We start from the raw sequence: 14,425 nt of genomic DNA, 5'->3' as shown, positions 1-14,425 counted from the left end.
AGAACGAAAAGATCTATCAAAACAATAATGAAAATTTTTTAAGTCTTATTGAAATGATTGCAGAATTTGATCCAACAATGCAAGAACATGTTCGACGCATTCAACATGGTGAAATTCACAATCATTATTTAGGTCATAATATTCAAAATGAATTGATTCAAATATTAGCATCTAAAATTAAAGCTATAATAATTAAAAAAATTAAAGAAGCAAAATACTTTTCTGTAATACTTGATTGCACTCCTGATGCAAGCCATCAGGAACAAATGACCTTAATTTTAAGATGTGTAGATACTTCAACAAATCCAGTAAAAGTACAAGAATATTTTTTAGAATTTTTAGAAGTAGATGATACCTCTGGAAAAGGTCTTTTTAATGAACTTATAAATATAATAGAAAAACATAAACTTGAAATTAATGATATAAGAGGATAAGGGTATGATAATGGGTCTAATATGAAAGGAAAACATCAAGGTGTACAAAAAAGATTATTAAATATAAATCCTAGAGCATTTTACACACCATGTGGATGTCATAACTTGAATTTAGTATTATGTGATACTGCTAACTCATGTTCTAAAGCTATATCTTTTTTTGGAGTGATACAACGGATTTATACCTTATTTTCTTCTTCTACAAAACGATGAAAAATTTTACAAAATAATATATCCACATTGACTCTTAAACCCTTGTCACAGACACGTTGGAAAAGTCGTATTGAAAGTGTCAAAGCAATTAAAAACCAAGCTCCTAAAATAAGAGATGATTTAATTCAATTAGCAGAAACTAGTGAAGATCCTAAAATAAAGAGTGAAGCCACATGCTTAGCTACATATGAGATTGAAAATTTTGAATTCTTATTAGGCATGAATATTTGGTATGATATATTGTTTGCTGTTAACTCAGTTAATAAGACTTTACAATCTGAAGACATGCATATTGATGTGGCTATAGATCAATTAAAAGGTCTTCTTTCTTATTTGAAAAGTTATAGGAAAAATGGATTCATGAATGCTTTGAATTCATCTAAAGAAATTGCAAATGAAATGAAAATAGAACCTACATTTCGTGAAAAATGTATGATCCGTAGAAAAAAAACATTTTGATGAAAATAGTGTTGATGAGACAGCAAGATCAGCTGAAGAATCTTTTAGAATTGATTACTTTTTATATATAGTAGATCAAGCTATTTCTTCAATACAAAATAGGTTTGAACAATTTACCATATATGAAAATATTTTTGGTTTTTTGTTTAATTTTAGAAAGTTAAAATCTTTGAATGAAGATTATTTAAAAAAGTGTTGTCTTAATCTTGAAAACTTTTTAAAGCATGGTGAATATTCTGATATTGATGGTCTTGATTTGTTTTCAGAGTTAAAAGTTTTAAAAGAAGTTTTACAAATAGAAACTAGTACCCCTATTGATACTTTAAGTTTTATAAAAAAAATAGATTCTTTTCCAAATGCATGCATTGCTTACAGAATATTGTTAACAATACCTGTAACAGTTGCTTCTGCTGAAAGAAGTTTTTCAAAATTAAAGTTGATAAAATCTTATTTGCGGTCAAGTATGTCACAAGAAAGATTAAATGGATTAGCTATATTATCGATTGAAAATAGTATTTTAATGGATCTTGAGTATAAAAATTTGATTAGTAATTTTGCATCTCAAAAAGCTAGACGAGTTATTTTTATTTAAAGTATTTTATACTTATTAAAAAAATTCATCATTTAAAAAAAAGGCCTCTTTTTGTGAGTTCGCCTTAGGCCCCCAAATGTTTTGGACCGCCCCTAGCGGTACATGTCAGCATATCAAACCAATCCATCAATCTATATCCTTTCATGTGATAAAAAAATGTGCATCATATCTCCCAAACAACTTGTAGAATCCAAAACTCATGAAATAACATCTAATTCCAAGAATTTCCTTGTTTGATTTAATCACAGCCATATATCCCCTGTGTTGTGGTTCAAATCTGGCCCGAGGGTGAGCCGAGGGGGCCGCCGATGCTGGAAAGGAAAAGACGGGAGCCATCTCCTGCACGACGGTCATGGACCTGCACAAAGCCTCACCGGTGTTTCCGGTGAGGGCTTTCCGGCGATCAAGTTCGAGTGGATAGATTTGATCCAGCCAAAAATTCCTTAGAAATTACCTGACCGAGCTATTTATAGCCTCAGTGGAGAGGCCCAGGTGGCGGAGGTACTGTCAATCCTCATCATGAGGGGGCGTGGCTCTGAGCCGGATGGCGCGCCGCTCAAGCTGGCCAGGGACGTGCGATACAGCCCGTTCTTGAGAACAGTAGGGTATTGACAGCCACAGCAGGGTATGGCCGGAGTAGTTAAGATGTCGTCTGACTGTTGTTGGTCGGTTATGGAGACGTGACACGGTAGTGTGGTGAAGTACGGCCACGTAGGTGGGCGTAGGCTCGCATATGGGTGTGGTCATTGGCAAGGCCGAGCTCGTGAAGTAGTCGCGTCATGCGTTTGACAATGTCGGTTTGGCGGGTGTTGAAAGTAACTCGACTTCCTGGATTCCAAGATATGCTCGGAGGAGCGTCCCGAGCTTGAGGATCGGAGCGTATCGCTAGGGCCAGTGTCTTGAACTTGGTCGGGACGGGTCGGCGATTGTCTGGAGGTACCCCGAGCTTAGTCGGGGGAGTCGGCGAATATCTGAAGGTGGTGGAGCTTTCGGCGGAGTTCCGAGGACAAGCTGACTGTGGGCCGAAATGAAAATTCAGTCGTCCGTCATTGGTGTTTACTGGGCCAAAACTGGGTGGCCTTTTAGTTGTGAGCTGGACAATCCATTTTTCCCTCTATCATCCTGGAATCAGTTCGAAGCATTGACTGGATGATAAATTGTTTTAAACATAAGTTCATTTCATCATCAACCATTTTTGATAAATTTATCGTACAAAAACAAATGGTCAAATCCAGGAAATTTCAGGAACAATCGTTCCACAACATGGACAATCATAATGGGCAGCCAGCCATGGATGGAGGCACTCAGAGTGGCACTTGTGGGAGCAGGGCATCAACCAAGAGTGGTAAATGGGAACCAATTGAGCTCACCTCTCTCGGGCTTTGTATTCTGATTGGATGCCTCTGGCTGCCTCGAGCGCTCTCTTCCAATAAACACACGCCTCCTCCATCTGTGGCCATTAACAAAGTAGCATGGTATTAGCTTTGATAAGCGGTTTCAATGAAGAATGCGAGGTATTCCATGTATAAGAAGTTCAAAAACACAAGAGTGCAGCTTTGCTGGATTAATTTGGTTTGAAAAGTCTGTCGATCTTTATATAATTTTTTAATAATTTCAAAAAGAAAAGAAAATTTTCTTCCTTATTCTTTGTGTTATTGTAATTTAACAATGAGTCCCTCTTTTTTTTTTTTTTGGTCAAGCAAAATGGTGGAAGATCCCCTGCTTGATTATATTTTATTCATTTATTCCTTCTTAGTCGCTTGCACTAATGCATCTTTGCTCATTTTGCTCATGCATGACCATCAAAACATGTGCCAAGTAAGCTTTGAGATGCATGATCGCGCATGATCATATATTTTCAAGGCGTGATCGAGCGATCACCAGCGCAGGAAAGACCCACATGGTGTTTTACATGAAAGAGCTAACCTGATCCTATAATTAACCAACCAGAAGAAATTTAGATAATTGGTCTTTAAAAAAAAATATGACAGTTCTTAGAGCAAAAATATCAAAGCAACTCTTTTATACATGCTCAACCTAAATCTGTTGCTATGAGATAATAAAAATTTCTAAAAACCTTATAAAATCTCAAAAAGAGCCTATCATATGACCTCAGAAATTGGAACTCCCCCCTCCTCTTCACTCTTTCTCCATTTCATGTGCCCTGGTTCTTGTGATATATGGTACCAATCATATTACCTAATTTAAGGCCAAGTCAAACATGCACTCCATGAAGTGTCTTCTTACCACCTATTGATTCCATTAAGCATATGCATCAACTTGAGCCTTGTGGATCAACTTTCTACCTTCTGCTGCCTTTGCTTCTTTTCATCAGACTAGGGTGAAAAGCACCTTACCATGTAAGTGATCATCTCTCATCAGTATCCCCATATGAAAAAGGAAGCAAGCAACCTCTAGGGAAAAGCATCACTATTGGAGGGATGACGACATCATGGCACACCTAGGACTCCTCTTCACGATCCACTGCTTCTACTCTGGTTTTGCTGTCTTGCTTTTTTTCATCAGCCTTGGGCGAAAATCAACTTACCATGTAAGTGATCATCTCTCATCAGTGTCCCCATATCAAAAGGAAGCAAGCAACCTTTAGGGAAAAGCATCACCATTGGAGGGATAGAGACATCGTGGGACACCTAGGACTCCTCTTCATGATCTACTGCTTCACTATAGTTTTTATTACCCGAGAATCCCATCTCTATATCTCCTTAAGGTCAATTTTGACGATAGCATCTTTAGAAGCTAAGATAGAGGAGGTGCAGCTTCTATAATTAGAGACAGTTATTTGATATTACTATTCTTGCAACTGAGTTGAAAGGAGTACAAAAGGTACCAGGTAGCTGTTATTGTGCTAAGGCAGACCATATTCTCCTAGAAGGTGACTCTAGAATCATAATTGGATAATTGGAAGCAATGGATGAGCATCCTTCAATGTTGGATATTTAGAAACTGTCCAAGACCTAAACTATCTTTCAGCATGTGTATAGAAAAACCAATAAAACGGCAGATTGGGTGGCATCTTATATTACTGATTATTTAGATAGCATGTTGCAGCATACCTTGACTAATATTCCCTTTCAGTTTCATGATATTTTATTTTCAAACTCCATTGGATGTATGCATAGCCATCATGGGGCAATCATCAGGGAATACAAAATGTGGCATCCCATGCAAATGTGCGTCTTGAACCTTCATTGGACCTTCAGCTATGTCACTATTTATATTTATACTTATTTTCCAATACCCTTAATATATGCTTGAAGGAATCAAAACTCGTAAAATATACAACACTAAGAAAGCAAAAGAATATCAAGTCATAAGACTGGATGCAGCTTCTCTCATCCCAACATTCCATCGGGGAAGGAAGTCGGGTATGCAACACCATGTGATTGCCAAGCAAACCTCAATTTGTTGCTCGATAATACAAATCAAACAATTAAACTCTCCTGCTGTGGGGATCTTCTTCGAATTGTATTGACACAAGGTTATTCCCCTTTTGCTTCTTTCCCTGTTATGAATGGATAATGCTAAAAACTGTTGATGAGAAGCACCAAAAGAAAGCTTTCCACGACTTAAAATAGGTCTTTGCTTATCCTCTTTCAACAACAGATGCACCCCCCAGAATTTTGATTCCATTAGAGCATGAGGCTCTACTTCCAACTGTGATGTAACTGTAACAAAACAAATTTATGTCATATGTGTAGACCATAAATAGTGCAAGAGCTATCAAATATGAAGTCCATTCAACTTGATAAAGATGTGTCAGCAATCACTCAACTCTCAACTTGACATCAATTCAGTAACAGAGGACCATTCAGAAAACCTAAGGCAAGCAAGCCGGCAGGCGAACCTTCAATGTTGGCCTCATAGTTTGATTTTGTACAACCATGCGGTAATGATCCAAGATCCAACAGGCAAGGCTTCAAAAAAGAATAGATAGTATGATCAGCACAGAAAATCTCCACCGGGACACCATGCAACCAACCATGCATCAAAACAACCTAATTTATGTGTTAATTTGATAAAAAAGGAGGCATGCACTGTGTCCTAGTGCATGAGGCTTCTTCCATTACAAAATTTGAAGAGGATCAAGTAAAAAATTATTTTCATATTTTAAATCCATGACATGCAAGTTATAATAGTGTAACCTTAAAGCCTGCTCTCCCATTACTAATGCACTAATTGAACAATCCTAAATTTCTAACCATCATTCAAAGATAGTAGTTCTTTATTCATGCTGAGTCCTGGAAGGACGTATGACAGGCCTACCTTCCTGGAAGACAGAGGATGTACAATCTTTGTTTTTAGGATGGGAAGCTAAAAGCTGGTTCATTGGGTGCTGGAAACTAGCAGGGACCCACCATAAGCCTATGATGGGCCCAACTTTACATGAGATGCTGACAACCAGAGTATTTCTACGGATCGCCAGCACGTTCATGACCGTTTCGTCCACATGACCCTCTCGTCCATTCAGTAATCCATAAAACAATGCTTCCCCTGCCCATTCCTTCAATAACTCCAGGACAAGATACGGCTGGCTGGCAATTCTCTACAAAGAAATATAGGAATTATGATAATAGAAATCATTGGATCAATCTCACGCTTGCGTGCAAGTGGCTTGCCAGGGAAATCTCTTCATATTTTTCTCTCCTTTTCCTGCAGGCCTGCTCCTAATAAACAAACAAGAGCCCCAGATCACCCCACTGTGACTGAAAAAAAGAAGGAAAAAAGAGTCAAATGGATGGAAGAAAGAAGACCAATTCGTAATTAGCAGAGATTAAAAACAGATATAAATCTCACTCTACATGAGACATATGGGAGCTTGTTTCCTTGTATCATATAGGTTCTGTGCAAATGGCTCCTAAAACCTTCCTGTAAAAATGCTTTCGAGGGGCAATGGGGATGGCAGCAAGATGGCTAAAAAGCTTCTTGACGGGCAAGAGGGAGGAGAAGAAGACCTTAACGTCTTCACTGCTGACAAAGGCCCAATTAGATCCAATCCAAGTGCGCACTCCAAAGGAGAAGAAGAGATGGAGCTTCAGAAAACAAGCAGCAGCAGGGAAGGGTTCGACTTCTCCAGACCAAACAGTAAGTACACCTACTAATGCGCTGTTAGAGGCTGAGATTGATCAAAAGACGCATGCAATGGCTGTAGCAGCGACGGCAGCTGCCACAGCAGGTGTTGCCGTTGCTGCTGCACAGGCTGCAGCAGATGTGATGAGTCTAACCTCCGCCACCACTGGTAAAACATCCAGTGCCATTGAGGAGGCAGCTGTAATCAAGGTTCAGGCCGCCTTTAGATCATATCTGGTACTTCCTGTTCTCCTCTCGTCTCTTTAACACATTGCTGGTCTGTTTTTTCAGTGCAGAGAATCAATTATCATTAAAATTTGAACAGATTCATTATGAGGAATGTATGAAAATATACCTAATATCCGAAGTTATGTAGGAAGTAAAAATGACAGTTTTGTTTGTCGCCTTCTAAGGACACCCATATTGTAACATCAGATACATGGAACCATTTATATAAACACAGTAAAAAATGAGAGAGCTTTTTTGTATGTTTAGCTGAACATTAAATAAATATTTCTCATACTGCAATTTGTTGTCATCTCAATATTTTAATAACAATCCAAGTTCCAGCTAATTAAATGGGGCTAACAAATGAATTGCAAAGAAGTAAAAGAAAAAATGAGAAGACATAGAAAGTAGAAGTTTCATGCATAACATAAAAACTACCAGGGACATATGCGAAAATACAGGACTGTAGAATACATCATCAAACGCCCAGAGGAAGTAAGATTTGGGCAACAAAATTATATTTGGGAGAAGCAATTATATATGACCGAAAGAAATAATATGAATAATAAATTTGATCAGATACTATAGAGTTATACATAGAGGAGATAAACATACTCTACATCTGCAGGCAAGGAAAGCTCTACGTGCATTGAAAGGTCTGGTAAAACTGCAAGCATTGGTGAGAGGCCACCTGGTGAGGAAGCAAGCTACAGCTACTCTCCGCAGCATGCAAGCACTGGTGACTGCTCAAGCCCGAGCATGTGCCCAGAGGATCCGAATGGTTGAAGAGTCCCAAGCCATCTCACAAAGGCAGTCTGTATACAGGAGATCACCACAGCGTCGCAGATCCCGACATTCATATGTAAGTCCACCTTCCAGTAAAAATATTACTGACAGCATCTTCTAAAATGACAGAAAAAACCAAATAATTGGATCATGGAAACTATGTCGCCAAGTTTAGACATCAAGGGGACATATAAAAGCTTCGGCATTAGCCTAAATTTTAAAGTGGTCTTCAGATTTACTGTTCTTATGAGACATGTTTCATGAATGTAGGACATGGATAGAAGTGCAGAGGGGAATGTCGAAATTGGGGAAATGGATCTTCGTGAGTCGAGGGGCAGTACAGAGAACAGGAACAGTTATTCCATCACAAACACTGAAATAAAGGATCGCAGACTCTCTATATATTATGGCAATGCTTGTCTGCCTCTCAGGGCAGACCAATACCAGCAGATATCATCTGCTCGATCAGCAATTACTTTTACGAGCCCAAGGGCTTATGGTGGGCATTTTGAGGAGTTCTCATTCACCACAGCACAAAGCAGTCCTCAACACTTGTCAGCTGTGTCTCTAACTGATGCAACACAAACTTCTTTCGACTACCACTTTTACCCCAATTACATGGCCAACACAGAGTCATCAAGGGCAAAGGCACGGTCACAGAGCACACCAAGGCAACGAACTGATTCATATGAAAGGCAAACAAGCACGCAGAGGCCATCAGTGGAAGGAAGGAACATTCCTAGAGGTGTAAAGATGCAACGATCTTCTTCCCATGTGGGTTTGACAGCAAATGGGTATCAGTATCCATGGTCAATCAAACTTGATAGGTCCAGCATGTCCCTCAAAGACAGTGAATGTGTTCAGCAAGCATCACGCTTACGAACACCAACTATTGCAGATCTTTGGTAGGATTTGAGGTACAATTTGTCAATCCTTAAATACAACTCTTGCTTATGTGTACTGAATACTTGATTACTTCTTCGAGGAGGAGTTGCTGACTGAAAATGCCATGCTCTGTGTGATTCCAGGTTCCCAAAAATAAGTACTGACTCTTATCTCAACTGTCTACTGCCATTTGGAACATGTAACACTGCTGAAGGTAAACGTAAACAGACAGGCCATGTCAAGCTTCTGAAGAAGGGAATCTGCAGATATGTACCGAAGCACAATCTGCTGAGACCTAGGAATACATTTTTCCCCCTCTGCATGTAAGCTATGATCCCAAGTTTTCTAATACCTTGTTCTAGTTTGGGCTATTTCAGTTTATTTTTCATATTTTATCTCCATCATAAAAGCAGAACAACTACTGCTTGCTTATAAACAAAATTTTGCACACTTAGCAACCTCCGAGAATCATAACTCCTCTTTGATGTTTGAATTAAATAAAAACTTATAGTTGATTAGATGTTGACAACCTACAGAAAATACCCATTGCATTAGCTATCTCATAGACTGGGTTCCGCTGCCACTGTAGTACTGCTTGGTAGTTTCACGTGAGAATTCTGCAAATGTCATCCCATCTCTCAATCGAGAGGATAGTGGTGGAATTTTTCTGAGGATTTCTTGCATTAGTTCAAGTGGTTCCTGAGTCCCAGCAACCACAGTGCTTGGTAAACCACTGCCATTGTTACAGGACCCAGATGTCTCCTTGTTTGACAACAACTTCCTACTTCTTTTAGACTCTGAAAGGTATGCAGGATAAGAGAGAGTTTTGTCCCAAGATGGCTGCAGGAAGACGACAAATGTCTCCCGGCTTAAGTTCTCTATTTCAACAGGTCTGCCAACAGAATGAAGTGTAGAGCAAAGCTTACCTCCCGACAAGATATCAGCTGCTTCCCCTACCTGAATGATGAAGCTCTCAGGTGGGGATTTCACTGCAAAGAGTTTATTCCTTTTAGTGTCAAATAGTTGCAAATATGTATGCCCATCAGGAGAAGAGCACTCTTGACTGTTTGACACAGAAGAACAATCTTCTATTTGGCAAGGCAACATAAATAACGGTGTTGTTAGAACAGTAAAGATTCCATAGTCATAGTGCCATTGCTGCCACAAACTGGACAAAGAAATTCTGCAGAATCTATCTTTAATCAAGCAATTTTTTGCATGCAACTCATCCAGGGGCTCCCTTCCTGATCTTGGAAACAAACCTCCTGATATAGTAGTATGAAACTTTGAAGGACAAAGGTCAGCTGAATGTACTTTCTTCGTTCTCCTATGGTTCTCTTTGAGAATAAGGTTATCTAATGTTGAATGATAATGAATAAGACGTCCCTTTGCACTACCCAAGTTTATAATGCTCTGTTCCAGTTCCCTGCCACCAATGGCCTTATCACAAATCTGTGCTATGTGAAGTCCAAGTTGCATCATACAAAGACCTAGTTCCTTAAAAGTTTTTCCGAGCTGCTCAAACCCACAATAATTGAATTCCTGGAACCTATTAACAAATGAATTATCTTCTTCACTGTGGCTGCCTTGTTCTGAAATGCTAAGACCACTTGAAAACATCTCCAAACTTGAATCTTGTCCGTATTTTAACTGCAAGGCAAATGAGGAGACACCCCTATCTGGATTCTTCAAAGGAACATCACTGCCTAAACCATGCTCCTGAAATAAACATCACCCATAAGTTATCTTTTAATGGTTACCTATGTATCTGATATGATTATGTTAGTGAGAGGATATGTGTATATCATTGTGCATTTATTCTTCAAAATAAATAGAAATAAAAATAAATTCCTGAAATAATTTTTTTCAGAGAAACTGTATTCCATTCAAAAGAAATTATGAGTATACGGACAAGAAAACGCTTTGTAAAACAACTATAAAACTACTATACTGCATATAGTATTGCTATGTTATATATACCCAATCCTTTATGACAAAATAGGTATCCAGAAGAAAAATAGGCGTCCAGAAGATAGTTGACTTTAGTGCTTTATCATCCATAAATTGCAATGCATCAACTTTTTTTAATCAATGAAGGTCATAATCAAGTCAGCTACAAAGAGTTTTGGTAAAAAGTGTGTTAGAAAATATTACATATGCAATAAGTTGTTTTTTTCTTTATGAAGACATGTATAGTTTTGAACGATATGCTTACTGTTATTTAAATATATGTGTCAATTAAAACAAGATTCCCAGATCTAAGCTTATATTATATTTTTTCTCTTCTTTTCTTTTTCAGTTGTTGAAAGGAAAACCTATTTTTAACCAATGATATGGCATCATTTCCAGCTTTCTTTTCTTTTATCAAAATTAAATATATACATATATATTATGTTTTTATAGTCTTTATTTTCATGACAATATCCGCATGTTGGGTTATGTCATGTTAGATATTTACAGCACATAACTTTTGGCACAACGAACAGTGAACTAAGTGTCAAGTACCGCCAAAGAAAACAGTCTTCAGAAAATGTAAAAATAAGTCATGTATTAGCTTACCAGGACACTGACATAGGTCTTTGTATTCTAAGCACTCAAATAAAATGATTATTAAAACCAAACAACTTCAAGCCTAAATTATTCTTGCTTCAAGAAGATCGAGGTCAAAAAGAAACATTGTAAATTATTATATAAAAGTAATCCAGTTATGAATGACAACCTACCAAAGAAAATAACTTATTTAACCTTATCACTTAAATGTTTAAATCAGAGTCATAGATTGAGCCCAGTAATAGATCGGATATGCAAAAAAAGAAGAGTTATTAGATCAGAAATTATTATTTTTAACGTATGTATAAGAACTTATAATAAAGGAGGGACAAAAAGAAATCAAATTTATAAGCTGAGGTTCTGAATTTTTAAATTCTTAATACTGAACATACCTTCCGAACTGATGTGAATGCAGCAATTTGATAAGCAAGTAGTAAGGGATAGATAAAACAATGATTAAGTCATAAAGATTCGGACTTCCCAGGTTTTAACGGATTCAAGTTCCATGATCATGAATTCAGGTTGCTACTGTCTCTTCAAACAAAAGTTATATCCATGTCATACGAAAGGCTTAATATTTATGACTTTGCGAATTTTATTCAATAATACTTTAATATTCCATAATAATACAAGAAAAACCCTGACAAAGGCACTCTTTTTCACCAAAGCCAGCATTGGCCACTAAAAGGGCCATTGAAGCCAGAGTCTTCTTCAATAGAAAGTAGGAACACATGATGGAGTTCATATAAGATAAACATAAAAATTCTTTACAATAGATATTTAACCTTAATTCCATACACTAATGAACGGGATGACATGAATAACCTTTAATTTTGATTGAGTTATAAACACATAGAAAAATGATTAAAGCCACCTCCAGTCCTCACTGATAAAATTTCAAAATCTAGGTGGAATATTAGATGCATTGGTATTCTACCTCCTCCCCAAAGAGTAGCTCACTGGAAGAGATTGACCATATGAATGCCACCATAAGTTAAGCATGTCAGGAGGATTATGCACCAAGTTAACGAATAAAATCACATAACATATAACATTCATTGCCAATTTGGGATTATGCTACAACTGAACTCCTTCACTTATAATTTGTCAGTTACACATGCATGCAATTTCCTAGATTAAATATTTTAATCATACCTTTTTCAGCAGTCTCTACATATTCAAAATTAACTTCAGAGGGTTTCCTCCTAGGCTGCACGAACGTAAACTGCGACCAACAAAGTAGACCTTTCTACATGCCAATTGGCCTTTAAAGTTTAATGGTAGGCACCTCTTGATGTAAACTTTTTGTGGAAGAAATTGAACAATAAACCTTAGAGAATAGATCTTAGGTGACGCTCAGTTGCAAAAATCCACCCATATGGAACTTTCCTTAGTGCTATACTCCATAGCCAACCCCATTCTGACGGAAAAAAGGGAACAATGTAATGTAACATGAAATGACGGATTTTTCAACTTATCAACCCCTAAAGCGCTGAATATAATAGAGCTGGGAATGCTCGAAAATTTAATACCCCTTCTCTTTCTTCTCCCCTCTTTCCCCCCTACTTCAATCCTTGTCTCTTCCTAACCAATAAACCCTAAAAGCCCCACAAATTCCCACCTATTATCACGTATACAACTAGAGCATTTCAACAATTCAATTACAAGTACAGGAGTCGACCAAATTTTTCATATCATAGAATCACATAAAGATAAACTAATTATAAACCAAAGCATTTTTCGGTGGAGTCCACCATGAAAAACTTATCAAAAACTTTTCTTTAAGACACCGAGATCAATTTCAGAACCCTAGGATGATGATAAGAACGTAACAAAATATAACTATTATGAATCAAAATGTAGAACAGAGTGGGACAAGATGGTTCTACCTTAAGGATTCGAGCGCGATCCTTGTTGTCAAGAAGCGCGAGCTTCCGGGCGAGAGGGAGAAGGGCGCGGCGGAGGGCGGGGGCTTTGGGGACTCCGGTAATCGAGAGGAGGCCGGCCCCCGATGGCCCCAGGGCTTGCATCACGGCGGCGGAGAGGGATTCGAGCCTCGCCAGCTCTTGGGGGGAGGAAGAAAGCCTCGAAGGAGCGGAAGCGGCTGAGGAGAGGAGGAGGAGGTCGGAGAAAGGGAGCTCGAAGGGCTCCAAGACCTCTGCCTCCGCCTCCATTTCTTCTCTGCGGAAGCGCCGCCCCGCCTTCGCCCACCAGTATTTGAACCGTGGAAGGCAATCCCGTTCCTGAGAAGATCTGACGGCTATGATGCAGTCTAACTGGTAGTTCTCGCTGGCTCAAAAGCATCGGGGTTTGGTATATCCCCGACCATGACGATGAACAAAAATTATATAAGCAGGCACCACAAGATAATAAAAAAAAGGGCATTGCTCTTTATTTTTTTCATATTTTTAATCTGGTGCCTAACTTAAAAAAATCCAAAAATTAGAGAGTCCTTCTTAAAAAAATTTAAAAAAAAAAAGAAAATTGAGATTGGAATACTCTTTCTACCTTATTTCTAAAACATGCTTTTTATTGGTACATAATAATGACGATATAATACACACCAAACAAATTAGTTATATAGCAAATCAATATGCATATTTAGTTAAATGGATATATGGTTTCTAGAACTTGATGTTCACCAATATATAGCATACGGCTAAGTGATACACACTTAACAAATTAGTCATTTAACAACGCAATAAACATCTCCAAGTAAATCGATACATATTTTTCAGAATATTATGTCACCAGTATACACTACATGGCCAGGTGATATACACATGCAGCAGTGATCCACTATATGCCTTTAGGTAAATCGATACACAATTTCTAGAATACGCATTTTACTAGTACATACTACATAGGTTAGGTAATACACACAAAGTAAATTAATCATCTAACAAGCCAATACACCCCTCTAAGTAAATAGATATATAGTTTTTAAAATATTATATTCATTGATACTACTATATAGGTTTATAGCTTTGTCTAAATAAAAAATTTTATACGTATCATTCCTTATAATCTATGAACTCTTAGGTGCAAAGATCTCAAAAAAGAGATAGATTTGGAGAAGAAAAAAGAGACTCGAGAGGAAAAGGAAGACCTTGCGGATGGGAAAGATGGCTGGAAGAGAAAGAGGATAGACGGAGAGGCTTGAAGAGGAAGAAAGATGATATAGATGGTC

At 37.9% G+C, this 14,425-nt stretch overlaps 1 protein-coding gene and 1 pseudogene across 7 annotated transcripts; one reads left to right on the top strand and one right to left on the bottom strand.

The window, feature by feature from the left end:
* Nucleotides 1-4,872: 4,872 nt before the first annotated feature.
* Nucleotides 4,873-13,637, bottom strand: LOC108510662 (2-oxoglutarate (2OG) and Fe(II)-dependent oxygenase superfamily protein). 7 transcript variants are annotated; one of them, XM_088721587.1, is made up of 7 exons: nucleotides 13,125-13,637; nucleotides 7,630-10,404; nucleotides 6,514-7,065; nucleotides 6,336-6,422; nucleotides 5,983-6,262; nucleotides 5,492-5,633; nucleotides 4,873-5,384 (listed from the first exon to the last, which is right to left on the bottom strand). In XM_088721587.1, exons 1-2 carry the CDS (start codon nucleotides 13,407-13,409, stop codon nucleotides 9,241-9,243), a joined length of 1,449 nt encoding a protein of 482 aa, XP_088577713.1. In that variant the 5' UTR covers nucleotides 13,410-13,637; the 3' UTR covers nucleotides 4,873-5,384; nucleotides 5,492-5,633; nucleotides 5,983-6,262; nucleotides 6,336-6,422; nucleotides 6,514-7,065; nucleotides 7,630-9,240. The 7 variants fall into 7 exon arrangements, with proteins under 7 accessions (XP_088577713.1, XP_088577714.1, XP_088577716.1 ...); XM_088721588.1 differs by having other exon boundaries at nucleotides 6,519-7,065; XM_088721590.1 differs by having other exon boundaries at nucleotides 5,564-5,633; nucleotides 6,519-7,065.
* Nucleotides 6,610-8,738, top strand: LOC103721111 (protein IQ-DOMAIN 19-like; annotated as a pseudogene).
* Nucleotides 13,638-14,425: the final 788 nt, after the last annotated feature.

The sequence above is a fragment of the Phoenix dactylifera genome, chromosome 5, assembly GCF_051530095.1.
Source record: "Phoenix dactylifera cultivar Ajwa chromosome 5, Ajwa_hap1_PhDact_Kaust_v1.1, whole genome shotgun sequence".
Classification (NCBI taxonomy): Eukaryota; Viridiplantae; Streptophyta; class Magnoliopsida; order Arecales; family Arecaceae; genus Phoenix; species Phoenix dactylifera.
Note: the sequence above shows the minus strand (reverse complement) of the source record. Positions and strands in the feature narration are given on the sequence as shown.